The sequence below is a fragment of the Lytechinus variegatus genome, chromosome 12 (genome assembly GCF_018143015.1).
Source record: "Lytechinus variegatus isolate NC3 chromosome 12, Lvar_3.0, whole genome shotgun sequence".
Classification (NCBI taxonomy): domain Eukaryota; kingdom Metazoa; phylum Echinodermata; class Echinoidea; order Temnopleuroida; family Toxopneustidae; genus Lytechinus; species Lytechinus variegatus.
The window spans coordinates 18,561,023-18,585,859 of NC_054751.1; the positions used below are offsets into that span (position 1 = coordinate 18,561,023).

At 36.4% G+C, this 24,837-nt stretch overlaps 1 protein-coding gene across 1 annotated transcript; it reads left to right on the plus strand.

Annotated features, from left to right (window-relative positions):
* The first annotated feature begins 6,229 nt into the window (after window positions 1-6,229).
* Window positions 6,230-24,409, plus strand: LOC121425507 (ornithine aminotransferase, mitochondrial-like). The gene is made up of 9 exons (XM_041621582.1): window positions 6,230-6,321; window positions 10,526-10,735; window positions 12,870-13,094; window positions 14,305-14,528; window positions 16,416-16,538; window positions 18,495-18,623; window positions 21,499-21,612; window positions 22,336-22,480; window positions 24,188-24,409. The coding sequence occupies exons 2-9, from the start codon at window positions 10,549-10,551 to the stop codon at window positions 24,349-24,351; spliced, it is 1,311 nt and encodes a 436-aa protein (XP_041477516.1). The 5' UTR covers window positions 6,230-6,321; window positions 10,526-10,548; the 3' UTR covers window positions 24,352-24,409.
* The last annotated feature ends 428 nt before the right edge of the window (window positions 24,410-24,837 follow it).

A 24,837-nucleotide genomic window follows, 5' to 3' on the forward strand; every position in this document is an offset into this window, starting at 1 on the left:
ACCAGTCAGGTCAATGTGCAGTATATCTATGACAACTATATGGTTTGATGATTTTGTATCACTTTATTCCATTATTAAGTAAAGTATCATAGTATATATTTTATATATGACCTTCATAAAGCAATTTATAGAGACAATGAACAGAGGAAGTAAAGGTACTTTGCCGAGGCAGGACATACAGTAGAAAACATATTACAAGACAAAGAATGGAGGATAACATATCAATTAATATCCTAACAAAGATCATGATTACGATTAATTGTATAATTAATAAATTCTGTAGTCAAAATGAATAAGTCTTGGAAACAAGAAAACGAATGAGTTACTGGTTGTTTTCAGTACACAGTAGTTATTAATTTTATTGTTTGTTTTATTATGCACGGTCCTTGTTATCGTCGTCATTATTATTATTTATATTGTTGCTATTATTATTATTGTCATTATCATTTAATATTTTTATTATCATTATTCATTGCTGATGTTGGTGTTATCATCATTATCACAATCATGATTACTATAAATGATGCTATCATTGTTATCAACATGATGATTATTATATTAGCAATATTTTTCTATGTATAACGTAATTTATGTGAAACGGTATAATGTAAGTAATCACTCTCTTGACAGCTATGGCTGAATAAACATCACTTATAATTTACTCAAGACGCCTACTCTGTCTTATTATACCAAAAGGGAAATCAAACCTATCATGTTCAAACTGTCAAATGAATAGATAAAGGGATGGTCCAGGTTGAAATTATTTATATCTTAATAAAATAGAGTAAAATTCACAGAGCAAAATGCTGAAAATATGATCATATTCGGATAACAAATAGCATGCAAAGTTATTAAATTTTAAAGATTTGCATTACTCCGGTGAAATAGTTCTAGGCATGTCTTTATGAATATTCAGTATGTGGACTCGTGATGTCATATCCTCCTTGTTCTTTTGTATTTTATTATATAAAATTAGGTTTATTCAAAAAATTCTACCAAGAACTAAAACAAATGGATTGGCAACTGATTATGTGCATTGGTTATTTATTGCCGCAACTTATTTCATCATAATGGAGACATCATCTACACATGTATGAAAATAGAAACATATATGATTTCATGTAATAACATTTAAAAGGAAAGTCGGGATGTGACATCATAAGCCCACCTAATGAATATTCCTGACGATGTGCATATAATTGTTTTCACAAAATATTGATAAACTTTGAAATTCAATAACTTTTGTTTTTGTTATCCGAATTTGATGAAATTTTCAGCATTTTGCTCTGTGAATTTTACTCTATTCTTTAATATTTTAATCCCGAACCATTCCTTTAATTCATTGAATGATAAAGACAAGTGCGTGTAATAAGATATTCATTTGAATAAACAACACTCATAATTTACCTAAGACGCCTAATCTGTCTTATAATTATATCCAAAGCGAAATAATAATAATAAAAAAATAATAACGGTATATTTACCCAGGGTAGCCACTTCAGTTCCGAAAACTGTTCTCCTAGCTATTAATTATTACCCGGCTAAGCTAGGCTACCTATTCAGGGGAACACAGCTTTTTGAGGAATTGCTTCCTACTCTTTTACCTCACCTGGGTCGAGTGCAGCACACTGTGGATGAATTCTTTGCTGAAGGATATTACGCCATGGAATTTTAACCCAGTGCACTACCCTCTGTTTCAAAGTCCAGATAATAATCCACGCTCCACGACCTAAATTAAACCTATATCATGGTAAAAGGAATGGTTAATTCGTTGGGTGATAAAGTACGTGTAATAAGGTATTCATTTTCTCCAACAGTACCACTTGGTTAAGACATAAAACTGCTGTGCGAGGTCAGCCTGTGAATGAAAAAAATCACAGCAGACCTGGACGGGATTCGAACCCACGACCCGGTCTACCTGTGAATTTGTTCACAGGTTGACTTCACGAAGCAGCTGCATGTGTTACCCTTGTGGTATTGTTGGGAGAGAAAAAATGAATACATTATTACCAGACCTATCATGGTGTTTGTGGAATGATAAGAAAAACATTATTGTTAAACTTTGAAACGATTTGGACATCGAGTAAGAAAGTTATGGCTTTTGAAAAATGAGATCCCAAATATTATGAACAATTCAATTAAGGCAGGTCGATAGGTAAGCCATGATACGTTTTAGGGACAGTTTTTTTTCATATGTTGTGCACTTAATTATCAGGAATTTGTGAATAATTATTCATCTGGAACTATGAATAGAAAAGATATGGTGGAGTATATTTTTACCCTAATTCGGAGTTTTAAAAAAAGGGGAACAGAATTTTAACCAATTCATCCATCCAAAAAAATCTAAAGGTAGACGTCATTCTACATCATAATGCCATCATAGACATTGATATCATAATAATTATCTCTGACAAATCTTGAACATGTAATGCTTTCTTATTTTTGCCCGAAATCTTAACTTCCATTTATCTGACCGTCTGTTGTTAAAGTTCCCCTTCGAAGACCATGTTCACTTTGGGTTAGATCTCTCCCCCCCCCTCCCTCTTTAGTTTTTCATTATTTTAAATTGCTTGTCAAATCTTCAAGTTCAACTTTCAAATCATGTTTTATCACAAGTCAAGAGAAAACATTTTAAGAACAATTTCAAAGTGGTGCCTTTACTTGAAAAGGTGCGAATGTGTTTGTCTGCAATGCACGTAATTGTGATTTTAGTGAAATAAGTGGATGAAAACATGATTGCTAACGAAATGTATCATTTTTTATGTCATGTAAGTAATAAATGAAGCATTTTAATATTCAAAAAGCCACCTAATTCCCTAATAGTTTTATTTACAATGTTAATGGGGTAAAAGAAAATCACAAGAGTGCGTACTAAAATGCATATTACTAGTATTAAGATAAGCGAGTGGAATACTGGCTGAAACATAATCTTTAATGAAGTATAAATGCAATTTATGTGATAAATGCTGTATTTTGACATTCAAAATGGCCGCCATGTAGGCCCATTCTAATTATACAAATTATGCATGCAGCCGAGTGCGTATAGTGGAAATGCAGAGCACGCGAGGTTTCTTTAGATAGATGCTGCACTCTGCACGAGCCGCTTGCGGCGAGTGCCCAGTGTGCATCATCTGAAGAAACCGAGCTTTCTCTGCATTTACTTTAACGCACGACAGAGCGAGTGCATTATTTGTTTTATAAAATAGCAAAACAAACAAATTTTTAAAAAGTTACAGTACAGTTTTGTTGTACTTCTCCCGGGACTTTTCAGACATTACGTTACTCGGTGATCACAATTACATGCATTTTTTTTAGTTCTAACTCTTGTGAAAATTAAAACAGCTCTGTATTTTTAAGCATCGTGATTGCACTGGTTTGCTCGAGCGTGCAATATCAATTTTCGTTGCGCACCTTTTACACTGCCGTGCAGTGCAGTGCACCAAAAAAGTTGGATGTCATGTGACGCGTATTGGCCAATCACGATGCTTAAAAATACAGAGCTGTTTTAATTTTCACAAGAGTTAGAACTAAAAAAAATGCATGTAATTGTGATCACCGAGTAACGTAATGTCTGAAAACGTGTTTTCTAGCAAAACATTTCATTTCTTTTGCCATCATGGTCATGCATAAGATAAATGCTGTATTGTGAAATTTAAAATGGCCTCTATAGGCCTTAATAGTATTATCTACAGTGAAAATGGGGGCATGTAATAAAAAAATTGGATTTACTTCACTTTGAAATCCATAAAATCCTGTTGTATCATAAAACATTATTTGCAAACGTGACGATTTTTATGAAATATAGCATTTCTTCTGCCATGTAAGTGATAAATACTGTATTTTGATATTCAAAATACCTGATACAAGCCCTATCTAAATTATGTTACATGCGTATAGGGAATCTACTTTTTACAAGAGTGAGAATCATAAAATGCATGTAACTGTGATGTACGAGTAAAATATTGTCTTAAACATGATTTCTAAATAAATACATCGCATATTGGTCCTGGAGGTTATAAATGCTGTACTTTGAAATTCAAAATGGCTGCCATAGGTCCCAAAAGTATGTACATTGTAATTTGGGACATACAATTTACACAGAATTTGGCTTTGCTTGACTATAAGTATTACATAGAACTGTGATGTTAGAGTGATATATTGTCTAAATGCATGGTTCTTACAAGGTATATCATAATGTGCATTTAAGGTGATGAATGCTGCATTCTGAAATGGGAAATGGCCGCCAAGGGCCCTTATTGTATTATGTACAATTCGAATGAGGACACATAATTTTCCAAAAAGGGCATATGGCAGCCATTTTGAATTTTGAAATATAACATTTATCACCTTAATTTTAGATTATATGATATATTTCGTTAGTAATCATGTTTTCAGACAATATTTCACTTATACAACACCATTTAGTCAAGCAAAGCCAAAATCTGTTAAAATCATTTATCCCCATTCGCATAATACTGTTGGGGCTTGTAGCTGCCATTTTGACTTTCAAAATACAGAATTTATCACCTACCCGACAGAAGAACTGATATATCTTGTTAGAAGTTATGCTTTCAGAAAATATAGATCACAAAAATGTGCATTTATGCTGCTCACTCGTGTAAAAAAATATTTCCTACTTTGCAATGTATATGATACAATCAATGTCTACGGCGGCCATTTTGAAAGTCAATTTACAGTATTAAACACAAAATTTAAACCTGAATGACATATTTCGTTAAAAATTATGTTTTTAGACAGTATCCCATTTATTCTTCACAAATAAATGTATTTCAGCGCTCACTCTTGTGATTTTTTGGTCCTCTTTATCATGATTGTACATAAAACGGTAAGGGCCTTTGGCGGCCTTTTTTAATATCGAAATGGTGGTGTTCTTTATTTAGGTGACATCTCATCCTACATGTATATTATATAATTATACAACTACCAGGCCCGTCTTACAAGGAGTTGTGTTGAGCTAATCAATTACAACTATGGACGGCCAGCAGCGTCAACAATTATTATACATGTTTGTTCAGAATATGATTTATATTCATGCATTCATTTTTTCTTGAAAATTCACTGTAGTTCTTTTAGTTCACAAAGGACATTGTGCAATTAAATTTCAAGTAGAAAAAAATTATGACACTGATGGATTTCCATATACAGTTACGATCGATTGGATCAATTGTAAGTCTTTGTAAGACGGGGCTCAGGTGTCCTGCAATTAACATGCTTGCATGCAGTCGACTACAAGATATGTCTGTCGCAAAACAATCGACAGGTTTACATAGAGCCTTTAACAATAAGTATCATTACAAGAAGCATATCAATGATTCATTGCTAGTTTGCAATTAATTGCAAGACAGATGATTGCAAGTATTTTGTGACAAGTAGGCCCTACCCCAATTGTCAATAATTAAGGACGTCGTCCAGATTCCCAATGGATTTTTTTTAGAACTAGAGTTTAATCAATATTTTTCTATTTTTGTCCCGCATTACTTTTCTTGATTTTAATTGGCTGAGAAGCATATGGTATCTGTTAGAGAAAAGTCATATGAAGCATATTTTTTGGATAAAATGTCCAACTTTCCTAGGCCTGACTTTTACATGGTTTTTTTTGTGGGGGGGGGGCAAAGAAACCAGTGTTAAGATCCGTCAGAAACAGTGGACTATTTAGGATTTTCCAAAGGGGGGGGCAGGGATACGACCCTTGCATGGGTTGTGACTCGTCGGGGGGGGGGGCAGTCTGCCCCCTCTGCCGCCCCCCCCCCTCCATAGGTACGCTAATGGTCAGAATCCATTGACATTAATTTTAAAATGTGATAATTAGGCCTCTGTTTGACGCCTGGATCGATCAGTGAGACTCGACGTCAATCACAGAGATACGATCTTACCTAGACGCAGGGATACGACCCTTGTATGGGTTGTGACTCGTCGGGGGGGGCAGTCTGCCCCCTCTGCCCCCCCCCCTCCCCCCATAGGTACGCTAATGGTCAGAATCCATTGACATTAATTTTAAAATGTGATAATTAGGCCTATCTGTTTGACGCTTCCAATCGATCAGTGAGACTCGACGTGAATCACAGAGATACGATCTTACCTAGACGTGAATCACAGAGATACGATCTTACGTATACGTAAGCTCCCGAAGGGAGCGACGTGAATTTGGAAGAGCGCCAGCATCGGTAAGATATATGTCAATTACGTCGTCGATCGTACTCGTCGTCGATCGTACTCGTCGACGCAATTACACATGTATCAGCTACCTTTCGCATACACATCATTGCACGATTTATCTGTTTCTCTACATTTGGACTTTTGGTAAGTTAAATATCAGTTGGATTAGCCCATTAGCTTACATGAACGTAAGACAGTGCCACAGTTAATCGTTAGACTTTGTAGAACTATAAATATTTCATTTGATAATTGATTCCTAATTATTGAGTGAGTGTGTGAGCAGCAGCGGGAGCCACCACCATGACCATGTCAGCGCCAGGCACCGGCCAGCCACCGCAACCGACCCCCCAGCGGTACCGGTCGTACGTACTCGCGTCCCACTGGCACTGCACTGGTCGCTGTCAAGGCTGGACTAGTCGACTAGCCAGGGGCCGATTGCACGAAAGGGTCTTTGCAAGGACCGTCCTTCGTGTCGCCCATCTTTTATGATGCGCCATGTGAAACGCATTTTAAATAAATCACCTGCAAACATATTTCATTCGTCCGTTAAAATTAACAAAATATTTGTTTATAAAATGATGTGATATATCATGAAATTGTATAAAATTTGATTTAAAAGCAAGCTAACAAATTTTATTCTTTATCATAAATTTCAGAAACACCCCACTTATAGCGTATCATAAAAGATGGGCGACACGAAAGACGGTCCTTGGAAAGACCCTTTCGTGCAATCGGCCCCAGGAGGCTTCTAGAGAATGAAAGTCATTTACTAACCTAGCTTACTCTCAATGAAGCCAGGTATTCCTTTCCATTCATATGCACAAAGGGCCCCAAAACCTGAAACTCTCACCTCCGATGATTTGATAGAGATTTTAAGAAAGGCAGTGTATACAGCCACACGCGTGTGTCTTTACCATCCAGCCACACGCGTGTGGTTATATCCAGAACACCTATCTGTGGATACCGCCACACACCGCCAGTAATAACAGTAAAACGCGTATGTAGGTCTGACCGTCTATATCACGATCAAAATAACCTCATTTCTTCATTAAATTCTTACATTCTAAACCACTCTGATTTCTTTAAATCGTTTCAATTTCATTCTCACCGTCTTCTCTCCTTGCTTTTCTTGTCTTGTTACAAAAGGCCGCCTGTTAAATAGCAAATTCTCTTTTTCTACTTGTGTCGATTCTGGCTTCCTTCGCGGTGTCAGACCCATACAGAGTTAGCGCAGCACAGTAGTTGACATACACAGTTTGGGTTTACGTTTGGTACGAATTATGAATATTCATAACTTAGTACTACGTCTTGGTAGTGCTTGCATGAATATGCATGATTTCATTTTTACGATCTCCTGCTAACGATATCGATAGCCTCAGGAGATGAAATGAAAACGAATACTTAGTAGATGGATAGACAGATAAAATTTAGATAAACAGGAAACAGAGAGTGATAGACATATAGATAGATAGATAGAAAGAAAGATAGATAGAAAGATAGATAGATAGACAGAGACACCGGGGATAGTGAACAGATAGATCTGACAGAAAGACAGAATATATAGGCCTGGCATTAGAATGAAATATGAAGAAAATAAATGAATCTATAAGTATTAGATTTATAAGTACCTACATTACTACTAAAACAAATGATTGGATAAATAAATAAATAAATGAAAAAGTAGACCTAGGTAAACTTAGACTTCTGGTGATGGTAGAGGGTCATAATGTATACATCATAACCACTGGCGTAGCCAGGAATTTTCAACAGGAGGGGGGGGGCAAGGAGAATGTAAATTCAAAATTCCTGGCTACGCCAGTGGTTATGATGTATACATTATGACCCTCTCCCATCACCAGAAGTCTAAGTTTACCTAGGTCTACTTTTTCATTTATTTATTTATTTATCCAATCATTTGTTTTAGTAGTAATGTAGGTACTTATATAGTTATAAATCTAATACTTATAGATTCATCTATCTATATGTCTATCACTCTATCTGTTTCCTGTTTATCTAAATTTTATCTGTCTATCCATCTACTAAGTATTCGTTTTCATTTCATCTCCTGAGGCTATCGATATCGTTAGCAGGAGATCGTAAAAATGAAATCATGCATATTCATGCAAGCACTACCAAGACGTAGTACTAAGTTATGAATATTCATAATTCGTACCAAACGTAAACCCAAACTGTGTATGTCTACTACTGCGCTGCGCTAACGCTGTATATGGGTCTGCCACCGCTCCGCGAAGGAAGCCAGAATCGACACAAGTAGAAAAAGAGAATTTGCTATTTAACAGGCGGCCTTTTGTAATAAGACAAGAAAAGCAAGGAGAGAAGACAGTGAGAATGAAATTGAAATGATTTAAAGAAATCAGAGTGGTTTAGAATGTAAGAATTTAATGAAGAAATGAGGTTATTTTGATCGTGATATAGACGGTCAGACCTACATACGCGTTTTACTGTTATTACTGGCGGCGTGTGGCGGTATCCACAGATAGGTGTTCTGAATATAACCACACGCGTGTGGCTGGATGGTAAAGACACACGCGTGTGGCTGTATACACTGCCTTTAATTTATTTGAATTCGCATGCATTTTTCCCATTCGTCACCCTTCGTCTGCCTACAACATTTGGTCAGGTGTGAGGGGGCTTTAAGATACTGAACGCGTCTGTATCTTCAGGGAAGCACAGTACGAAACAAGATGGCGGCGTAAACATCGGGCAAGTCTCTTCCTTTTTTTTTCATAATATTCTGAATCATGTACATGGGATAAAACTTCATATACGGTATATCTGACATTTCTACACTATCAATTTTATTTTTGAACAAGAATTCATCAAAAAAATGAGAAAAATATGAAAAAAGGAAGAGACTTGCCCGATGTTTACGCCGCCATCTTGTTCCCTATTGCGCTTCCCCAAAGTTACAGACGCGTTCAGTAAATTAAAGCCCCCTTACATCTGACCAAATGTAGGCGGACGAATGGGAAAAATGCATGCGAACTGAAATAAAATCTCCATCAAATCATTTGATCTCTTACTATTGTAAAATTTTATCAATGAACGGTAAGCGAAGGATATCAATATATTGGTTCACCCCAGAAAAGAACAAACAGTGAGCTATGGTTAGGTATGGCATGTGATTAGAAACGAAGACGAGGGAATATATCGGGCATTCGTGTACGTTTATGTGCATTCCTCGGGGTGTAAAAAAGTGACCAGGTCTGTCCGGATTTCAGTTCGGCCAGAGAAGTCATCCACGCAACATGCCAAATTATTTGTCTGGTCATTCGCTCGCATTCACAATCCATAGTTTGTCTTGGTATCTCTTCGCCTTGCCTTGGTGTATGTATCGCTACATGTATTTAAATTTAGTAAAAGTTAGTATTAGTTTCCCTTTGCATAGGAGATGGCAAGCAAAAGTCTGTTTGTCACAGTATCTTCGTTTCCATGTGCAACTCATATTTCATTACGTTCTAGAACAGACCCTTTTCTTTTACAAGTCCCAAGAATGAAGTCCAAGAAAGGTCAACAATGCATAGGTTTCACAGGTCCCAGTATTTGGAATAATCTCCCTATCAACATCCGCTCATGTCCTTCACTGCAATTATTCAAAAACAAACTAAAGACCTATGTATTTTCTTTGTAATATCCATTTGATTAATATTGTTAGCCATTGGAGAGCGAAAATTATAATATGATACTGTAAAGCGCTTTGAGCATGTTTACATGGAAAAGCGCTATATAAATATTAAATGTATGTATGTATGTATTTTGTCTTCGTGTTCGAGACAATAACCCATGAACGATAAACTAACGACTACCCCAGACTAAATGAGATGCGAATTCAAAAAGACGACCAACGATATTTCAATTCATCAGGAAATTTGAAACGTTCAAAATTTCCACGCGAATTTGAATAATCACAGCTGTTATTTCAGAAGGCAGGTGTACGAACTTAAACACGAAGAATGAATATGATTTACTATCAGTTACCATTGAAAATGATTTTCAAGAAAATGCCTTTCGTCAGCCATCGCAAGGCATATTTCAGGCAATTTGGTTAGGTGTGAGGCGGCCTTTAGCCACAGCGGCATGAGAGTCTCCTTTGAGACTGACCACCAGAACCACCAAAACATTAGAATATCTAAGAACAACACAAGACTTAAAATCTCCAAACCTCAGTTTTAGCTTGTTCACAGCTTGTTTGACAAGGTATAACCAAGTACACTTGATGAGGGGCATTAAGCTAGTTTCAGGCACATTACTCTAGGAGCGTATTACTGATTGAACACTTTCAGTGAAGTGAGCTCTGAAAATGATGTTCTGTTCTGTTCTCTATCAGAATCTCCAACAAAAGTCACAACCATGATGTCTAGGTATTGTAGCCCCTTGCTTCGGAGGATCTCCTCGCAGCAGCTGGTCCGATCCCAGTCTACTGTTCCCAGCCAAGCAGCTGTGAGCAAACTTACATCAGACCAGGTCTTCGAGAGGGAGTCTCGGTATGGAGCTCACAACTACCACCCGCTCCCTGTGGCACTTGCAAAGGCTAAAGGTGAGATCTCTCACTCATTGAACAAGACTTGTTTTCAGTATAATCGACCTTTATAGCCAGAGGTATCTTTGGCAAGCATACGGTGCTTCTTGAGTTAAAGGGGAGCTGTTGTTGTTGGAAAGATGTGTATATTGATAATCGGAATAATAGGAGATGATAGTTGTTTTTTTACTAGAGCCGTTTCGGAGTACTACATCTTATAGTAAACTTCATTTTTTGAATGAATTATGCGTTTATGAGAATACTTGTCATGATGATGGCTTGATGATGATGATAGTGATGGTGGTGATGATGATGATGATGACAACATGATGATGATGATGAGTCTATGATGATGATGATGATGATGACGCCGACGACGATGAAGATTATGAAACCCTGATTTAAGTATGTGCATTCTGAACATTTTTTAAACGAAAGGGAATTCAGTGCTTGATTTTTTGTTCTGTCAGTGTTCATTAAATTCCTCCTAATTTCCTTCCTTTACTATTGTTTTGAGCAGGGTGTACCTTAGTCAGTTTTTGTCTCACCTGCGAAGCAAAGTGAGACTATAGGCGCCGCTTTTCCGACGGCGGCGGCGTCAACATCAAATCTTAACCTGAGGTTAAGTTTTTGAAATAACATCATAACTTAGAAAGTATATGGACCTAGTTAATGAAACTTGGCCATAAGGTTAATCAAGTATTACTGAACATTCTTTTAGAGTTTCATGTCACATGACCAAGGTCAAAGGTCATTTAGGGTCAATGAACTTAGACCATATTGGAGGAATCAACATCGAAATCTTAACCTGAGGTTAAGTTTTTGAAATGTCATCATAACTTAGAAAATATATGGACCTAGTTCATGAAACTTGAACATAAGGTTAATCAAGTATCACTGAACATCCTGCATGAGTTTCACATCACATGACCAAGGTCAAAGGTCATTTAGGGTCAATGAACTTTGGACGAATTGGGGATATCTGTTGAATTCCCATCATAACTTTGAAAGTTTATGGATCTGATTCATGAAACTTGGACATAATAGTAATCAAGCATCACTGAACATTTTGTGCAAGTTTCAGGTCACATGATCAAGGTCAAAGGTCATTTAGGGTCAATGAACTTTGGCCGAATTGGGATATCTGTTGAATTCCCATCATAACTTTGGAAGTTTATGGATCTGATTCATGAAACTTGGACATAATAGTAATCAAGCATCACTGAACATTTTGTGCAAGTTTCAGGTCTCATGATTAAGGTCAAAGGTCATTTAGGGTCAATGAACTTTGGCCGAATCGGGGGTATCTGTTGAATTACCATCATAACTTTGAAAGTTTATTGGTCTAGTTCGTTAAACTTGGACATTAGAGTAATCAAGTATCACTGAACATCCTGTGCGTGTTTCAGGTCACATGTCCAAGGTCAAAGGTCAATGAACTTCAGCCGAATTGGGTGTATCTGTTGAATTACCATCATAACTTTGAAAGTTTATGGATCTGATTCATGAAACTTGTACATAAGAGTAATCAAGTATCACTGAATATCCTGTTCCAGTTTCAGGTCACATGATCAAGGTCAAAGGTCATGTAAGGTCAATGAACTTTGGCCATGTTGGGGTTTTTTGTTGAATAACCATCATATCTCTGTAAGTTTATTGGTCTAGTTCATAAAAAGAGGACATAAGAGTAACCATGTATCACTGAACATCTTGTGCGAGTTAGAGTAGTATGCAAAGTCAGCACTGCTGCTATATTGAACCGCGTGATGCAGGTGAGACGGCCAGAGGCATTCCACTTGTTATTAAAAACACATTCCTTCTTCAAATTTCTTTTAATTTTCAATATTTTTCAGTTGATTAAATTATATTTGTGGTTGATTTTTTTATGTTCTATGAAAAGAAGAACATATTTAATTTCTGTGTATGTGTTTCCTCAGGAATTTCTTATCTTTATTGAACCAAAATATATCAGGACCATGTTGGATAAAAATTTTATAAGTATTTTTTTCAAGAACATTTTTCTGCCAAATTTTGGGGTATATGGAATTATCAGATGTTAGTGACATCACCTTGATCTTTAATTCTCATTCAAACATCAAACATGTATTACAAAAAAAGTTGAACAATTTTTTTTTACTCTTGAATTTATCAGGTGTGCATGTGTGGGATGTAGAAGGGAAGCGGTACTTGGACTTCCTGAGTGCATACAGTGCAGTGAACCAAGGTCACAACCACCCCAAGATAGTCAAGGCCATGCAGGATCAGTGTGAAGTCCTCTCCCTGACATCCAGGGCATTCTACAATGATGTCCTGGGAGAGTATGAAGAATACATCACCAAAATGTTTGGATATGACAAAGTACTTCCCATGAATACAGGTAAGTTGATTATGCTACCCTACCCTGAGAGGGCCCACATGGCAAAAGTGGCATTTCCTGTAGGAAAGAGAGATTTTTTTTTCACTTGCTCGGATAATGATTATTTAGCACAGGTTTACATATATTAATATTAATAATCTATTTTCCTGCACTTTACACTTGGTATCATATTTCGTGATGTGATGTCTTACACAACACATTTCTCGCCCCACGAGATAGAGACCAAAACATTAAATATGAAAATTGTAATAAAATATTATATTGTTAATTTAGCACTGAGAAAAGATCATCTCCTTTTGCTGTTTGCCTTGTGAGAATGAATGTAAGGAATGAACGGGGAAGAAATTATGGGTTCTAATATATGTAATTAGATGATGGGAAAAATTATGGCTAAGGCCAGACTCTTACATGTATGTAACATTTAATCTCTCAGTCTCAGTTGAAATGATTTCTGTATTGTCACTTGCTTCCTTTTGTTATTGTAGTGTGATCATCTGGATAAGACAAGATAAATTGATTGCTTGAGCCTACTGAGTTTTGGCCATAATGCTGAACTTCAAGTGATTATCAACATTTTGCAATCTTCTGATTTCCTTTGAATTTGTTAAAATATAATACAGGATCTTATGTGTGAAAATTCAATCACTTGTAAAACAAGATGAAATATTTAGTCTTTGTATGCAAGTTGGCTGAAGGTTCTTTGTTTTTACCAATCAGAAACTGTTAAGAATGAAGATGGTGTAACTAGTGATTAAGTCCTGCTTTATCCTTGTATTAATCCTAAATAGACTTGGCTATTCTGACGCCATAGAAGACTGGGGAGGGATGATTCTTATGATCCCGGCTGTCGATCGCGCGATCACGTCGACGAAAATTGGCGAATGCGTTACCCATGGCATAAACTACAAACCTATATGATCAAATTCTGTGAAAAATCTCATTGTTAGTCAATTATGCTGATTTATGCGTAAAATCAAATGTATGCTCTAATTCACTAAACAATGCCCCTAAAATGCTAATTTTTGGTTCACAGACTCTTTATAGGAATCTCATCAAATTCACCCTAGTAAACTTTGAACATCACCTTTATTTTTTTATGTATTTGATTGTTTTCTAAATTCTTATGTATTTCTTTGTTTTTTACTTTTTGTTTGGTATTGTATTTTGTATTGGATCATATGACTCACTATCCTTATTTTGTTCCTTATAGGTGTGGAAGGGGGCGAAACAGCCTGCAAGCTGGCCCGCAAGTGGGGCTATAAAGTGAAGGGTGTCCCCAATAACCAGGCTCGTGTCGTTTTCGCAGAGGGTAACTTTTGGGGTCGAACAATGGCTGCTGTCTCAAGTTCTACAGATCCAGATTGCTACGAGGGCTTTGGACCCTACATGCCTGGCTTCGACATTGTTCCCTATAATGATTTGGGAGCTTTAGATGTAAGTTTGTCATGTTATCATTTCACAAATATTCAATAGTTGATCTGTTTGCCAAATGTTATAGATAAGTATAATGACATGTTGGATGGAGCAAAAAAAAAACACCCTCAATGAATTATTTAAATTAGTGGAGATAGGGGCTTAATTACTTGGACCTTCCATTGAGTGGGAATCTCTGGTTATTTGAAAGGAAATCATGGAATCAAAACAAGCTAGCCAGTAAATGTTACATACAAAATATCTTACTTTATTCCTTTGTGCTGTATACCCCTATAAGTTGAAGGTGAGAGTAGTGGATTCAAATGGTGTTCATTCATTGTTGGTCACAAACGTTACATTTTATTGGCAAGACTTCCTTGTGACTCCTCTAAACTTCACATCAGTTGCTCAGATAATACCAAAACTTGGATCGCACATGTAGATGCACTCGTTTGAGATCATGTAATTGATGGTAGCCCTACCTCTGTATGCATACAGTATTATGCATCCTAGGTTACTATGTATACTTGCCATTGAACCCATTGCCAATGAGAACTAGATATTAGTCTGTAGGAACAGACCCTATATTTCAATGCACTACAGTTTTAGAATGCAATGGGTCCTGAGAGACAAACCTAGTCTGTGTGCCCATGAAATTTCCTGGAGCTGTCGTAGTCTAATGTCATTACTAATGATTCCTCTTTAGTCTGAAATTCTGACCTCTCAAAAATGTTACAAGAGAGTTGTTAAAAAAATAGTAATGTACATTCATTGTTCTGTATGGTATGAAACAATTTTCTGCGGTAGGGGTCAGGATAAACATGCCGTACTCTGTGGGCAATAACTCTTTGATTTTGAGTCTCACAAAGCCTTGCGCTACTACATATCTGTGATATTGATGAATCAACAGTGAGTAAATTGGTTTGAAATATGACAATGAAAGTAGGCAATTTGCCAGCTTCCACACTACGTGCCCATAGGATCGGATGTGTTTGTGATGTATTATTACTTCACTCCAAGCCTAGGTGTACACTTTATGGAAGTCAACAAAGACGGTGAATGTAGGCAATTTGCCAGGATCCACTATGCAACATGTTCACCAGATGTATTGGGATGGTGGTGCATTATAAGCCCATTGCATGTATAATTTACATGTATGACTATGATGCTAGAGAAATTGGCTTGTCTGACATTTTACAACTCCCAAGAATGTTCTGTAATCTGATTGGTCCAAATCGGATCACATGATATTCACCGTATCACACTATTGCATCCAAAAATGCACTATCCTGCACCCTGACGTCATACTATTAAAAAGTACTATCCTGCACTCTGACGTCAGAGTGCAGGATAGTACGAGTTCAGGAGTTTTCTAAAATTTTCTAAAATTAACTAAAATTTAAATCAAGTATATCGATCGGGGCAACTCAGAAACATGGGTGAGGTGGAGGGGTTGAATAAAACAAACAATACACGCATTCTTGTGCATAGAGGACCTAAATAATTAATTCTGTGCTCGACTCTCCAAATGGATATACCGCACTCGGTCCGGCAGACCTCTATGCAGTATATCCATTAGCTCTTCTCGCACATTGTTTATTATTTGGCCCAGCATGCACGCGTCTACGTGCATTATTTGTATACTGTTGCTCTCCGCTTACCCAGACTATGAAGTCTTGATCTAAAGACATTAAATCATTACTCTATTATGATTTTAATTTATGGTTGCGAACCTTTCAACAACATTTAATTTTGTTTTAATGCAGTGAACAACATTTCAGGCAGAAACGTGGCTGTTTGCATTCTGGAAATCCCAAGTCTTAATTTTCTTCCCCAATGTAATTCATTAATCAAAGGGTGGATATAATATATCTCTTATGAAATCTTAATTCTTCTTTTGGCCTGTAGAAAGCGACTCAGGATCCGACTGTCGTAGCATACATGGTAGAACCAATCCAAGGTGAAGCCGGAGTCAGGGTCCCAGATGCAGGCTATCTTCAAGGTGTCAGAGATATCTGCACAAAGAATAATGTGAGTTAATGTCAAATCCTGTTTGAAGGATTTTGTTTTAAATGCACATTTTAGTAAATTCTCCTCCTTTTTTTTAGTGTATGACAATGACAATATTCACAGAGTCACTTCACTGACAAGTTTTTATTCTCTTACATTCTATAAAGACTTTGAACACGAGATTGAGTCCAGAATAGCAACAGAGACTCCAACCCCAAGCACCTTCTGATCTGGAGATTCTCCCGCCTGGATCCCCTAGCAAAATGGAGACTCCAACTTGATGTACATTAAGCGCACATCACGAGCGTGAAGTCCCTTAAGGTTGGGGTCCGGGGCTGGCTTAACCCTAAGAAGACTGGGGTGATTCAGCCCCCTCCCAACATTTTTCGCAATAAATCCGCCACTCGAAATTTTTTGACCACGTAGCTCGCTGAATTTTTACTTTAAAGTCTCGCGCAACTTTTGAGACCAAAATTGTGACCCCCCGGGTACGCGGTTCCAAAATTACGCAACATTTCGTAAGTGCGTGCAGACCCAAACATACTCATGAATTAGTGTACAAATCCAATGCAAATAGTGTTTTAGCCAAAATTCATAAAATGTATCATTATTTTTCCTTTTACTGCTTATAATAAATTAAATTTATCTTGTTTATGGACAAAATAAAATATTTCCATTTAAAAAATAAAAAACTAAAAGTCGAAAAACAAAGAAATACATCAGAAATTATGATAACAAAAGAATAATAAGAAAATAAATGTGATGTTGAAATTTTCGAAAAAGTAAATTTGATCAGATGCCTATCTAGAGTATGTAAAACAAAAATCAACATTTTAGGGGCATTATTTTATTATTAGAGCAAACTTATGATTTTACACATAAATTAGCATGATTAAATTTGAGCAATGCGATTTTTTGCAGAATTTGATATTATAGTTTTGTAGATAATGCCATGGGTGATGCACATGCCAATTTTCTTTGCGATCGCACAATCGATGGCAGAGATCATAAAGGGGGGGCTCAATCATTCAGCCCCCCACCCCCAGTCTTCTTAGGTGTCAAAATAGCCCAGTCTATTTAGGGTTAAGGGCCTGGAAGCTCTAGTGTTCTAGATGCTCTCTTGTGCTACATGTATCTCAGGCTATTTTTTCAGTGGGGGTGTTTCACAAAGAGTTAAGCGTAAAATCATGCTTGAAAGCCAACAATCACTATTGTGGCCCAGTGGATAAGTCTTCTAACTTAGAAACAGAGGGTTGTGGGTTTGAATCCCAGCCATGGCGTAATTTCCTTCAGCAAGAAATTTATCGACATTGTGCTGCACTCGATCCAGGTGAGGCGAATGGGTACCCTGCAGGATTAATTCCTTGAATGCATGAGCGCTAAAAGGCAGCTCGAGCTAAAGCCGGGGTAATAATAATAACAACGCGCCTCGGAATAGAATATTTCTAGATAGATGTCGCTATATAAATGCCTATTATTATTATTATTATTATTATTGATGGATGCGCATCCTATGCATGATCTGACCAATGCAGTGATGTGTAATATACCTCATGCAACTGAAATTTATGTGCGACTTTTAAGTCACAGTTCAATCTTTGGAAACACCCCTGGAGATATCTGTTATGTTCCAGCCAGCCATATTATATGATTTCACTCGCTTAAAACTTCTAATAAGTTAATTATTTGTGAAAATGAATAAGGAGAACCTTTAATAAATAAATGATAAATTTTGTCATTGAGAAAAGAGGTTTTCTGAATCAGTACCCTGGTCAGAATAATGTAGACTTAATTTTTGTTGTATACATCTATCAATTTGAAATGTTATACTTTTTATTTCATGCTGAAAAACAAATTATGATTTGCCATCACAACCCGCCCATTTTCCTCTTAATATTTTTTTCTACATAATTACTTTGTTTCATCCTTTCTCTCTCATAACCTGACTATTTCTCTATGTTTATCTTGTATGCTAAGGTTCTGTTCATTGCTGATGAAGTACAGACAGGGCTAGCCAGAACAGGGAAGCGTCTGTGTATTGACCATGACAATGTTCGTCCAGATATTGTCATCCTCGGCAAGGCTCTATCCGGAGGCATGTATCCTGTAAGTGAAATATCCTCTAAAAATTAGGGGACCTTACATGAAATCCTTTGCAATCAATTGCGAAACAATTATTAATTGCAAATTTAGCATTACTGTGGAAAAATTTATGACACTGATGGATTGCCATATAGCTACGATTGATTGGATCAAACGTAAATCTCTCTAAGACGGACCACAGGACCCTGTTGTACAAAGAGTTACGATTGATCTGATCAATTGCAACTATGGACGGCCAGCAACATCAACATGTATTATGCATGTTTGTTCAAAATATTTTCTAGCTGTGATGTATATTCATGCATTCATTGTTTTCTTGAAAATACACTGCGCATCTCTGTGCATAAAAAGGACATTGTGCATATTTTTCGTAGAAAAATGGATTTCCATCTCCTGATGGATTTCCATAGAGTTACGATTGATCGTAACTCTTTGTACAACAGGGCCCAGGTCTACTTTTTGCTGCAACAAATTGCAATTTGATTACAAATATTTTTCAGTGAATAAGCCTTTCCCTACCCTTTCCCTTCCAGCCTAGTTAGAAGCTAAAATAACCCAGTCCTTTTATGGCTGAATGTTTACTAAAATCGAGTAAAAAGAAGAAATTTTGCAATTGTATACTATAGTGACTTGACAAGATCTGATCATGTGATTTGTCCTCAGAATTTCTCGAGCCGTGATGAAAAGCTCCTAAATATTATTTTCTTATTCATTTAAAAGAGAAATAAGCATTTGATGCTTTTCAGTTGAACAAACACGAAGTTGGTGTAGGAAGAAACTATTTTCAGTGAATAAAAAATTCCTGCTGCAAATTTACAAAGGACATATCAATCGTATCTTTAGCAGAATTTATTTGTACTTCTTGCTGGAAGAAACACACCAGGGCCCCGTGTTACAAAGAGTTACGATTGATCCAATCAATCTCAACTCTGGAAATCCGTTAATGTCATAATTTTTGCTACAGGAAATGTGCACAATGTCCTTTGTAAACAAAGAAAAGCACACAGAATTTTCAAGAAAACTATGAAATGTACGAATATACATGCATTTCCAGAAAATATTTTGAATAAACATGCATTTTAGATGATGACATTGCTGGCTTTCCTTACATTTGTAGTTGTGGTTGATCGGACCAGTCGTAACTCTTTGTAAGTTAAAGGGGAATGAAACCTTTGGAACAACTAGGCTTGTGTAGAAACAGAAAAATCAAAGAATAAGAATAAAGAAAGTTTGAGAAAAATCGGACAAATAATGAGAAAGTTATGAGCATTTGAATATTGCGATCACTAATGCTATGGAGATCCTCCCATTGGCAATGCGACAAGGATGTGTGATGTCACTGATGAACAACTTTCCCTTTGGTGGACTATAAAATACCCTCAAAATGTATCTTTTTGCTTTTTCTAATGATGATACAAACTCTTTATCCATGATGTATTCTTAAAAAATATGTAATACATGCCCTCATGTAGAAAGAACACATGATCTATGAATAGATGTGATAAAAGAGGCAATTCAAGTGAAAAATATACTAAAGTAATGGGGAGAGTTGTTCACACATCTTTGTCGCATTGCCAATTTACTATCTCCATAGCATTATTAGTGATCGCAATATTCAAATGCTCATACATGTTGTAACTTTCTCATTATTTGTCCGATTTTTCTTTAACTTTTGTTGATCTGTTTCTTTGATTTTTATATTTTCACACAAGCTATCTTGTTCCAATGGTTTCATTCTCCTTTAATGCCCAGCAATCAAGAACGAATATTCAATTAATTTTTTAATAGTGATATGATTGATATTGGAAACTGAAATTGATTTGCAATTTGATTCAAAATTCCTTGCAATGCCCCATTGGTGCAGGAGATGTTGGTCAGGTGAATGCTATTTGATTTACAGGTTGTATATTACACAGGACATGCCAAATATGTGAAATTCAGAAACCCTGGTGTGTAATTGACTTCAGTATGAGTGTAATGCACTGAACAAAAATGTAAAACAATAGCAAGGTTGTTGATTACAGGATCTATGAAATATACAAGAAACAGGTGGTGATTGATTTGGGAATAGAAATTTGTAAACAAGTAGGAATGTAATTCACAATACAGAGCTCTCTTTAAACAGTTATATATCAGAGTCCTGCTCAAGTGTAAAAGTCCATTTGATAGATATTTCAGAGATTGATTAATTTAATTAGCTATGGGTTTTCAACTTATTTCCTTTTCTTTATTACATGCTGCTACTTGAATACTTCTTTTTTTCGTATTGTTTTTCTTCCTCTTTTCCAAGCTACACTGCCTCCTTCAATTCTTAAGATTCTCACAGTATTGTAGTGCAATATACAGACAGACATCCTTCTTTCTCTTTTATGAATTGTGTAATGTTTTATAAACATACATAGGTTGTGACTCACTGATAATCAGGACCAGCATTAAGGTCCTTTTCTATGTTTGAAGTGTTTTCTATGTGCATTCACATCTGTACTGAATACAGTGTAAGAGCACACTTACACACAATTCAAGCATTACTTTTATAGGTTGTCTTTTAGCATTGGTGGGATAACCAATTTAAAACAAAAATATTAATCAAATCATTCAAAGAATTCCGTCATGAATTTTGCTTAATTTAGCTTCCATGTCCTATTCGTTCCTAGGATAGGATGTTAAATAGAGGCCCTGTGTACAGGAGAGTTACCACCTTTGCATGTTAAGAACCCACTATTCGTATAAGAGTAGGGGAAACCCCGGTGTAGTGGTCCACCTGCACTCCCCCAATCAGTTATGTTGGGAGGAGAGTCCTGCGGGTCAGTGCTTCGGTTTGCTTTTCACCTCCCAGGCACAAGTGATGCCAAATAAATAATAATAATGTTTATTTCAGGTATCTGCTATTCTTGCTGACGATGAGATTATGTTGACCATTAGACCAGGTGAACATGGGTCTACATATGGAGGTAACCCGCTGGCATGTAAGATCGCTATGGCTGCTCTTGAGGTGAGTTATCATAAAGGGGAATTCAACTCCCAAAAATTACTTTCATGCAGAAACGTCAGAGTTGAATTTTTGAGGGACTGCCAACAATTTGATTGCTATTTGAAATCCACAAATTGTTGAATATTTGGAGATATCAAATGGGCAATATTCTTAATATAACCAGGTGGGTGTTTATAAAGCTGTTCGTAAGTTAAGATCGACATTAAGAACGACTGGTGAACCTTTCTTACACAATAAATAATAACCAATGAACATTCAATGGTGAATATAATTTACTACCAGAAAGGATCACCAGTCGTTCTTAAAGTCACTCTTAACTTGCGCACAGCTGTATGAAACGGCCCCCAGATGAGAAAATATGCTGGTACTACCCAGCTGCTTCAAACCCAGCTCGTATAATCCAAATTGTTAATTCTAAATATTTATTTATATATTTTTTCAAGGGGATTGAATAATATAAGATAAATACATTCCGTTATGTAAGCTAAATATTAATAATTTCTTCAAAATCAATTTCAAGTATGTAGACTGCATATAATGTATTTCCTTCTATAAGGATTTTATGACTACAGTGACCATTTTGCCAATTCTGATGGGGATAGGGCAACGGCACACCCCCCCCCCTCCTCCCCCTCACTAATATACACATTACAAATGCAAAATTCATCAGTTAATTCTGCATCAGGTTTCCAGAACTTAAACCTAAATCCTATTTTTCCCCAGGTTCTTGAGGAGGAGAAACTGGCAGAAAATGCAGAGCGTCTTGGGAAGATTGTACGATCTGAGCTGAGCCAACTAGATGATAACATTGTGACAACAGTGAGAGGCAAGGGTCTGCTCAATGCTGTTATTATCAAGGAAACACCACGTAAGCCTCATTTATTTTGTTTGCTTTCATATGTATTTTTGTAAACCAAGATCAAAGTCAGACTCATGTATTCACAGCGAGCAATATGTTTGAGAAGAAAAATGAATGATTATGTAAAGGAGAATCCAATATTGGTAATAAAATGATTTTAGTAAATCTGAAAAATGAGAAAACACGATAATGAAGTTTGACATGATTCTGATTAGGAATTAAAAAATTATCAAAGGTAATCAGAAATAAACTTGATTTAATAGACATAATGTCAAAGGAGTTGTCGGGGATGCAGTAGCAGATCACCAATTCATGTTAGGCGATGTTTCAGCCTCTAAGATGGCTGCGCAATGATATCAATGCATAAGGTCTATAGGACTGGTATTATGCTTCAAAAGCTGATACAATGACCTCGGCAATTTGTCAAGTACAACACTACCTTCGCCACTGTGCTGAAAATACAATCTGTATGTAATTATGAAGGGTATACATGTAGTGTATAACTCCTTATGTCGTGACATAGCACAATTCGCTGCAAAGCATTATAAAGGGGATTAAAATCCACAATTAACCTCCAAGGAGGGATTATTACATCTTGGTTAACAATCAGCACTTGGCTTGTCAATAGACACAGCACATCCTGTTCATTATTCTAAACTCCTAATTGAGCTTCAGAGTTCTTTCAATGAGGCTAGAGCTTTCTGTATAAAAATCCCAATCGATCACTTGATAAAGTGTTTTATGATTTTTGAAAATTTGTTCCTTACAGCCCAAGTAAAAAAAAAAAGAGAAAGAGTCTTGCTATATTCTTTGTTGATTTCAATTTGTGTTTCCTGCTTAAGTAAAGATCATTGCCCCAAATTGTAGTTCAAACTCATTGGAATTGGTTTTTTTTTTCACTGTTGTGGTGAGTGGATCATAATATTATTAATAGTGAATTATTTCTCTCATTACATTGTTCATATACATCAAAATAGAAATGATACAATGTTGAAACATTTTGAAAAATGTAAATGAGTAGTTTTCAAATGGGATGCATACTAGTTCAATGACAGAAATAGAGAGGAAAGTTGTGAGCCATTTGTCAGATTGTATTTATAATTTTTCATTCCCCTCATAACAAATACAAGCAATCATTTTCATAAATTATTTTGGGGATTAAAGAGAAATGCCAGTAGTTGCAGTAAACACTGATTTCATGAGAAAGTCTGTAAAACCAGGCTTAATTGTCAGAATATAATCGAGGATCTAGATCTGGTCCCTCTGGTACAATTACATAAACTGAACTTTGTGAAATCTTGAAATCTACGCTGAAAAAATGTTCACACTAAAGATCACCAACACAGATAGACACACGTGGGACAGTGTATTAATATTGCTGGAATAAAGACCTGACGGAAGTGACCGAATCCGCGCTTCTTTTGCTTATTTCTCAGCAATTACACAATTTCTTCCAGAATCCTTTGGCACATATTTTTTATTCATACAAACAGACACTTGGGTGGTCATTATATCAGATTCTGTCAAAAGTCATTTTGAGATCGTTACCAAAACTGGAATTTATCTTTAATCAAGATATAGCTTATATCTTTGCTTGTTTCATTATGATACATACATATATATCTCGTCATTTATATTTTCTTGCTGTTACTGCACAATTTTATTAGTACATTTGAGCTTGTGTATACTAACATTCATTTATTACCTCTATTCCAGAATATGATGCATGGCAGGTCTGTCTGCGTCTCCGTGACAACGGTCTCCTGGCCAAGCCCACTCATGGTGACATCATCAGACTGGCTCCACCTCTTACTCTGACTGATGCTGAGCTTGAAGAAAGCCTTGGCATCATCAAGAACACCATCCTTTCTTTCCTGTAAATGGCTTTTTGGTAACTGTCAGGCTAGGTTTCACAATACCTTATAGACTGTAGGATGGACACGGAAAATGTCTCTAGTTTCATTTCCGTGGGGCGGCAAATACAACCACGGTTCTTGGACATGATAATATGTAAAATATTATGAGTGAATACATGCACAATGTTGCCATCGGTAAATTCTGCTCCTGACCTCAAAATTAAAATAATAATATGCAAAATCGTACCATTGACTCGACTGGAAATTCCGCCATTCACCCCGTGTGTTAAGGACTTCCGTGAACGCGCGTAAGCGTGCACAATGCATGTAACCTCGTTCGCGTTTTATTTTTTTTATTCACTGTACATGATATACGTTATATACAGAATATACGATGGCGGATAAGCTGTCGTCGTCTTCGTCGTGTTTTGACAGCGAAAATGACGATTTATCACTAGCAAATATATGCTACATGCACGTCTTACCCAAGGAAAGAGGGCCAGTAAATTC